General features: G+C 42.4%; 1 protein-coding gene across 1 annotated transcript; it reads right to left on the bottom strand.

The window, feature by feature from the left end:
• Positions 1–5967: 5967 nt before the first annotated feature.
• On the bottom strand, positions 5968–8151 carry LOC125534753. Its single transcript, XM_048697871.1, has 6 exons — positions 8109–8151; positions 7653–8025; positions 7376–7567; positions 7205–7276; positions 6657–6745; positions 5968–6234 (listed from the first exon to the last, which is right to left on the bottom strand). Exons 1-6 carry the CDS (start codon positions 8149–8151, stop codon positions 6218–6220), a joined length of 786 nt encoding a protein of 261 aa, XP_048553828.1. The 3' UTR covers positions 5968–6217.
• Positions 8152–9036: the final 885 nt, after the last annotated feature.

Below are 9036 nucleotides of genomic sequence, written 5' to 3'. Positions count from 1 at the left end.
GCAAGCTTAATAGTAACATCAATATCTTCTATCTCAGCAGGTGCAATACCATTCATAATTTCTTGATATAAAGTAAAAGGAATTGCACTCACACTAGCACCCACATCACATAAGCCATGATAACAATGATCTCCTATTTTAGCAGAAACAACTGGCATGCCAACAATAGGCCTATGTTTATCTTTAATATTGAGTCTAGCAGCTTCATCATAGAAAAAAATAACATGCCCATCAATATTATCAACCAAGAGATCTTTAACGATAGCAATACTAGGTTCAACTTTAATTTGTTCAGGGGGTGTAGGTGTTCTAGTATAACTCTTACGAACCACAGTTGAAGCTTTAGCATGTTCCTTTATTCTAACAGGGAAAGGTGGCTTCTCAATATAAGCAATAGGAACAATAGGATCAACATTATAAGTAACAGTTTCTTCTTCAACTTTAATAGGTTCTACTACTTTCACTTCAATGAGAGGTTGATATTTAAACCACATATCCTTAGGGAGATCAACATGAGTACCAAATGATTCACAAAAAGAAGCTACTATCTCAGAGTCAAGTCCATATTTAGTGCTAAAATCATGAAAAGCGTCAGTATCCATGAAAGATTTAACACAGTCAAACTTAAGGTTTTTATCTGACTCATTACCTTCTCGAGTTCCCAATCTTCAGAGTTGCGTTTAATTCTTTCCAATAAATACCATTTGAATTCAATAGTCTTCTTCGTAAAAGAAATGTACAAGAAGTATCGAGCATGGATTGATCATTACGAGAAAGCGGAGCATAAAAATTATGAATAATAATTTCTCTTGAGAGCTCATGATTGGGGCATGAATATAACATTGACTTAAGCCTCCCCCAAGATTGAGCGATACTTTCTCCTTCATGAGGCCGAAAATTATATATGTAATTCCGATCACGATGAACCAGATGCATAGGATAAAACTTCTGATGAAATTCCAATTTCAATTGGTTGTAGTTCCAAGATCCAATATCATCACATAGCCTATACCATGTCAATGCCTTTCCCTTCAAAGATAAATGGAAGACCTTCTTTTTGACATCATCTTCGGGCAAACCTGCAAGCTTAAATAATCCACAAACTTCATCCACATAGATTAGATGCATATCGGGATGTAATGTTCCATCTCCTGCATAAGGATTAGCTAGCAGTTTCTCTATCATACCTGAAGGAATTTCATAATAAATATTTTCAGTAGTTGCAGTAGGTTGAGGAGCAACTCTTTGCTCTTCCAGGCGGGGTGAAGATACCCCGAACAAGCCCCTCAAAGGATTATTTTCCATAGTGACAAGTGACATTAAATTTCAGCACGTAATATAAATGTTTCATTACCAAATTCCAATCACCAAAGGCGCTTCACTCCCCGGCAACGGCGCCAGAAAAGAGTCTTAATGACCCACAAGTATAGGGGGTCTATCGTAGTCCTTTCTATAAGTAAGAGTGTCGAACCCAATGAGGAGCAGAAGGAAATGACAAGCGGTTTTCGGCAAGGTATTCTCTGCAAGCACTGAAATTATCAGTAACAGATAGTTGTGTGATAAGATAATTCGTAATGGGTAGCAAGTAACAAAAGTAACTAAGGTGCAACAAGGTGGCCCAATCCTTTTTGTAGCAAAGGACAAGCCTGGACGAACTCTTATATAATGCAAAGCGCTCCCGAGGACACATGGGAATTACCGTCAAGCTAGTTTTCATCATGCTCATATGATTCTCGTTCGTTACTTTGATAATTTGATATGTGGGTGGACCAGTGCTTGGGTGGTTTCCTTACTTGGACAAGCCTCCCACTTATGATTAACCCCTCTCGCAAGCATCTGCAACTACGAAAGAAGAATTAAGATAAATCTAACCATAGCATGAAACATATGGATCCAAATCAGCCCCTTACGAAGCAACACATAAACTAGGGTCTAAGCTTATGTCACTCTAGCAACCCATCATGGTGAAGTGTCATGTAGTCGACGTTCACATAACACCACTAGAGGAAAGACAACATACATCTCATCAAAATATCGAACGGATACCAAATTCACATGATTACTTATAACAAGACTTCTCCCATGTCCTCAGGAACAAACGTAACTACTCACAAAGCATACTCATGTTCATAATCAGAGGAGTATTAATTATCATTAAGGATCTGAACATTTGATCTTCCACCGAATAAACCAACTAGCATCAACTACAAGGAGTAATCAACACTACTAGAAACCCACATGTACTACTCTGAGGTTTTGAGACAAATATGGGATACAAGAGATGAACTAGGGTTTGAGAGGAGATGGTGCTGGTGAAGACGTTGATGGAGATTGACCCCCTCTCGATGAGAGGATCGTTGGTGATGACGATGGCTTCGATTTCCCCCTCCCAAAGGGAAGTTTCCCCGGCAGAACAGCTCCGCTGGAGCCCTAGATTGGTTCTGCCAACTTCCACCTCGAGACGGCGGCACTTTGTCTCGAAAGCTTACTCTTGATTTTTTCCAGGTCAAAACACACCATATAGCAGAAGATGGGCACCGGGGGCCTGCCAGGTGGCACACAAGGCAGGGGCGCGCCCCCAACCTTGTGGATGCCTGGTGGGTCCCCTCTAGTGCTTTCTTCGCCCAATATTTTTATATATTCCAAAATTATTCTCCGTAAATTTTTAGGACTTTTGGAGTTGTGCAGAATAGGTCTCTCATATTTGCTCCTTTTCCAGTCCAGAATTCCAGCTGCCGGCATTCTCCCTTCATGTAAACCTTGTGAAATATGAGAGAAAAGGCATAAGTATTGTGATATATGTAATAACATCCCATAATGCAATAAATATCAATATAAAAGCATGATGCAAAATGGACGTATCAGACCCCTACTATATGCACGAGAGCTTCTTGGCAGTCTGCAAAGAGCACCATCACTATGCGAGCATGTACATCGGCGAGTTCATGATCGCTAATAAGGACAAGGAAGCGACTCTCCTACCTTATCATCCCACGCAAGTCATCCGCAGATATCCTTTCATAAGTTTTAATCATTCCTTTGCAAGCATGCATGGAGGCTAATTTGAGGTGTACTTATTTTGCGCAGCAGGGGGGGCGTCCTCATATGTCTGTACCCAGAATACTCCCATGCCATGTACTTGGACTCATCGAAGAACATCAAGAAAAAGGATTACACGCACATAAAGCGTGTTCTCGATAGTGCTGTGTTAACCTTCAGCCTGTCTGGTGGATATATCAAGGTGAAAAAGTACAAGAAGAATGGGTTGGGTTTCAGCCATAAGACCGACTTCTGCTGCATCCAGCAACCATACACCAGTAAGGCTGATGGATTCTACCTCATGCATCCACTACAAGAAATATGTCAACTTGTGACCACCACTATTGGTCACTGAATGGTCACAAATTTTCATTTGTGACCTTTTTGTGACCAAAAACAGAAGGTCAAAAGCTGGCCGTCATAAACTGACTATAGCGACCTTTCTTCTGGAATGGTCGTAGACGTTTATGACCAAAATACGTCTACTATGGCGTTTTGGTCACTAGCAACCTCCCCAGGCCACGTAGGCATCCAGCGTGGCAATCTGACGTGGCACAAGATTCAGCCCGGTCCAATTCGGTGTTTATATGGGCCGAGCCCATTAATTCAGCCCATTTATATTTTTTCTGTGAATTTTTTGTCAGCTTCATGGACCAAGCCCAACATTGCAGCCTTTTTATTTTTTGCCCATGGCCTTCATTGCAACCTTTTTATTCTTTGGCCCATGGCCTTTTTGTCTCAACAGTTTCATTTTTTCTTTTTTTGTCAGGGTCACATTCTTCATTTTCCAATTTAACGTAAATAAATACACAATATTTAAATTGGCACAGAAAACACACAAAATACTTCAAATATTACCAGCCAGTGTTGCTGCTGTACAAATATTACCAATCAATACAGAGTTGCTACTGTACAAATAACTCTAACATACAATAGTGGAAGTCACAGTTACATGCTCCACAAGTTCAATAACATGGTACTTTACAAGCTCTACAAGTGTTATGTTTTTCAGCATGGAGCTCCTTCGACAGCGATTACAAACTAGGCACATGCTCTTCTTGCCACTGTGAGGAGGTCGATGCTCGCCATGGTGTGCTTGATGATGCACACGACCATGATCTTCTTGCCACTATTGCATCCGTGCGCGCTCGATGATGGGGGTACCAATGCATACAAGTAGAACAAAATTACAAGCATTAGCCCACAACTTCAAGTGCAAGCTAAGTATGTATCAAGTGACAACAAAAACAAGTTTATATGCTAGTACAAAATCACCATCATTAACAAATTTATATGAGAATGAAAACAATCATCAGTACTAGATTAAACACAATGCTATCTTCATATTAGCAAACAGAATATCTTGTTTTCATATTCTCAGTAGGCAAGTACAGTCTGCTTCAACCCATGTTCTAAAAAAGATGTTTATCCCTCCCAGGAGTACATTTGATGGTTTATTATGGGACGGAGGTAATATGTATCAAGTAACTACAAAAACAAGTTGAGTAAAACAGTAAAAATGTTGCATGGAACAGACTTCTTTTATATGGGTATGTTTCAATTGCATACAACAAGACAAGTCATTAATTCAATGTGAATATCAATTCAAATTGCTGCATTGCTGTAGCATATCTTCCAATGACAGATTATTAGTAGTCTTCCCAGGATTCAAGATGCATTATTTTGTCACCAAACTTTCAGAGTGGGCATCAGCGCAGATTACAAACAGAAACCCATACATCATCGATGGACTACCTAACAAAACCAGCTTCCCACAAACACAAGACAGTGTGCATGCGCGAGCAGGTGCAGGACCGAATGAACCATGGCGGCAGCAGCAGTGATTATGGGTGTTAAAGGGAAGGCGGAGTGGGCAGCAGCAGCAGTGATTACCAGGAAGTTGTGGTAGACAAACGCCCTGGGCTCCCACGAGATGACCTCCATCCACTGTGCACCGCGCTTGCCCAGCCCCTTGCTGCACCCACCCATGAGAATATGGTATGCAAGATGCCTGCAACACATTCATACATGACAATCATTAGGAACACAGTAAATCTTGCTGCTTGTGAACTAACTTCCATTACAAGTTTTTGGGACATCCCGCCACAAACAGACAAAAGGCTAGCAGCAGGTACTTAACATACAAATCCTTGGATCCATCATCCATGCTCTTGCATCCTTAACTTGCTACTCGTCTTTCCTCGACTATAGCTAGGTAACAGCGGGATCATGGCCCATGCATTCCTCCTCATAATTATCTTGGTTGTCTACATTCTCCTCACCCTTTAATCCCCTTAGCGGAACCTGGAAGCTAAACAAGACACTACTCCCTCCGCTCCAGAATAAGTGTCGTGGTTTTTGAACTTGAGTACATCGTAAGACTCTCTCAGACCCTGTCAAGCAAACCAAAAGAGTAAGTATTCAGGCCCTACCATACCGATGAACTACTATATACTAGGGCAGAATCAACAACATGAGATTAAGAAAACAGATTAAGTGATTAACCATATATACATATTGGAAAAGAGAAAACAAATTAACAACATATATTACCTGCCTAAAGAGGTCCACATCCTCCTCATCTCAAACCCATGATTCTATCAGGGGGAGATATGAGGAAATACGCCTGCAGACCTTGACCACTCCTGGGAAGCAAAAAAGAAACAGTACGAAGTGCATATTCAGGCTCTAGTGTACCGATGAACTATTATAGCAAGACAGAATCAACAAGAGGAGATTGAGAAAACAAACTATTATACATACTGGAAAAGAGAAACAGATTACCTAACGATTCAGAACTATGTTTGTCTCCATGCTGTAGGCACCTTGATCTGCATAAAGAACATCACATCATGAACGACATCAACTCATCAAGCGACATTGCTGCAATTACAGAAAAGAGGAGCTGCAATCACGGATCCAAACTCGAAATGGCGGGAGGGAGGAAGAGAGGGGGCGTTGTGAGGAGTGGAGGGACACCAATGCCTAGTGTAAGCAGTTTGCACAGAAACAGACACCAATGCCTAGTGTAAGCAGTTTGCACAGCAGACACCAATGAGCAATCCAAAAAGAAATAAGTAAGAGGTTAGGAGTGTTCAACTTGCATACCTCCCTTTTGAAGTGGCGCATGAGACATCAACTTGATGGTGGTTTTGCTTCGTCTCCAGTGGCTTGGCATTCAAATTCTCTTTAAACCTGAACCAGAACACATGTGTTAAATAGAATATAGTGAAGGGAACAGAGTTATCAACACATTGTGTATATTTTATTCTAATTTCAGTAAATTTTAGAATCAGAGAATGTTTTTGGAATGAATAGACTGCTCTTTTTTCAGTACTGTTCTTAGCCAATCACTAATGCACCCTGCAGTGTAGAATGTTTACTTTTTAAGAACAAAATCAGGCTAACCACATGGGAACATAAGAATTAATGATACCCATTTTTCAGGGAAAAACAGTTTGGAATATAAACAACAACGGATAAGTTAACACTGGGAACCATAGTATTTGAGCTATAGATCTGGAAATCACATTTCAGAATGCAAAATGACCATGCACAGTGGTGTTGAACAAAGAGCAACCCAGAAAAACAAACTGAAGATGTTAGCAGTTTATTACCTTGCATATCTCCCCTTAGAAGCGGCGTGTGAAACTGTGACTTGGTGTTGCTTTGGCTCCTCATCTGGGCCAGCGAATTCCCCTTGTACCTTGAACCATAACATATGATTTATTCGGCATCACAGTAAAATGAAGCAGAGTCGTCAATGCAGTCTATTAATATTCTAATTTCAGCAACCCCAAGAATTCTATTAATAATTTGTTCTCAGACACATTTGCAATTTCAGCAAATTTAGAACCACAAGAATTCGTTGCCGTATACATTTATAATTTCAGCCCTAAGGAATTGTTTTTAGATCCATACGAATCAAACAGGACTAGAGCAAATTGACATATCAGAACAGCTAGACGGAACATGACTAGAGCAAATTGACACCAATGCCTAGTGTAAGCAGTTTGCACACCGGCTTCAAAAGGGAGGTATGCCTAGTGTAAGCAGTTTGCACAGTGATCCAACCTCATGTTCCTACTTCTAGTAGGCTGGTTAATTCTCGCATTGCCTAGTGTAAGCAGTTTGCACAGCAACAGACACCAATGCCATGACTCACAGAGAGACCAGCTCCGTCGAGTTGAAGAGCTCCGGCGGGATCTCGGCCAGATTCCAGAATCCAGTGATGTTCCTGCATGATCCAGAGCCCAGCCGTCAATCCACAAGCAAAGGCACCGGGAAAACCGAAAAGCCAGAGGCCTCGGGCGAGCGGGGAAGACAGGGAACGAACAGGTGCGTGATGCGGCACACGGGCCAGCGGTCGCAACTGCAGCCGACGGACGCATTCTGCGTGAAGGACTCGATCCAGTCCTGCGTCCCGCACAGGTGCCTCGGGTTCACCGTCGGGCCGCACCGGAGACTCCACTGCTGGAACAACGCGAGCAGGGCGGCCGCTGCGAGGGGAGGAGGGGACGGGAGAGATCTGTGAGTCAGGGGCCATTTCGATCCGTCAGGGCGTACCACAGCGGAATGGACGGGGAATTGGGGAAGGGGGGAAAGGGACTGACCCTGATGAGGTCGATGCGACGGGCGGCAGCGTGGAGTCCTCCTTGAGCGCGAAGACGTGATCCTGGAGGCGGCTGCGCAGGTCCTTGGAGACGACGAGGTTGAGGCGGAGCGAGCGGTCGGGCACGGGGAGCAGGGGGCACACTTGGTCAGGCGCCGCACCCCGCCCACGACGCCAGCTAGTGGTGGTGCCCTGGACCGGATCCAGTGCGGCACCTCCAGCCCACGGCGGTGAGAGTGTGAGGGGGCGGCGGCGCGTCGAGATCCAGAGGGAGGGATGGGGGTTGGGGGCGGCGGCGGTGGATCCAGAAGGAGGAGTTGTGTGCGGCGGCGGTGGATCCAGAGGGAGGAAGAGGGTGAGAGCGCTAGGGTTTGCTGCGCGGGGAGAAAGAGGAGTGGTGTGCGGTGGGGTTTTTTTTTGAGGGGTAGCTCGCGGTGGGTGGGTGAGACCGTGAGACGAGGGTCGTTGGATCCAGGAGGATCCGACGGTGATTTATCCATGATCCGTGTGAGAGGCCCATGGACCAATCAGAACGCAGTATACATGTATTGATATTTTGACCATTTAAATTGGTCGTAATTGACTAAAAGTAAGATGCTAAATCATGTTAGCTATTTTATTATGACCTGAAAATTTGAAAAAAAAAACTTCTTATTGTGTCAGCAAATTTGACTATAGTTTTCCAGAATAATCATAAATTGAAATAAGACAAATATTTTTTTTAAAGAGTTACGAGAAATGAGTTCTTTTAAATTATTTTTTCATTTTTCGAGTGCCTAAAAGGAGTTTTTTTGTGAAGGACCTCCCAAATATTTGTTGTAAAATTGTACCAAATCAATTTTCTAAAATACTAGACCATATTTAATGCACAATTGACCAAATGATTGGGTATAAAAAGTTTTGATCCAACTCTCATGAAAAAGATAAATTTTCGCCGATTCAGTTGGAAGCGGGTCAATTTTGAACTGTAGCTGCCTCATAGTTTACTATTTATTTTTTCTAAAAATCATTTCTAGGTACATAAGTATCTATTTTATCAGATAAACACGAAAAAAATTCCAATATTCAACCACTAGCTAGGAACGGTCATTCCCGCAGTTTTGACCGCATTTTGAAACGGCCATAAAAAATTCAAAAAAATCAAAAAATTGGGAAACCTTCGCATTGTATCATAATATGTGGCCAAGTTTCCAGGAAAAATAACAAATTTGTAATACGGCAATTATTATAAAAAAGTGTTCTCAGAAACGAGCTATCACGTGTGGAGATCAATGGCTTTCAAGCCAGATGATCAATCTTATGGCCACATTCATGGCATAGTTTGTTCAAATGATCTCATATTGTGCACAAGGGTTCATATTGGAATGGCAAATAATGTTGCCTAA

This window comes from Triticum urartu, chromosome 2 (assembly GCF_003073215.2).
Source record: "Triticum urartu cultivar G1812 chromosome 2, Tu2.1, whole genome shotgun sequence".
Taxonomy (NCBI): Eukaryota; Viridiplantae; Streptophyta; class Magnoliopsida; order Poales; family Poaceae; genus Triticum; species Triticum urartu.
The sequence above is the reverse complement of the archived record's forward strand: the minus strand, read 5'-3'. Positions and strand labels throughout refer to the sequence as shown.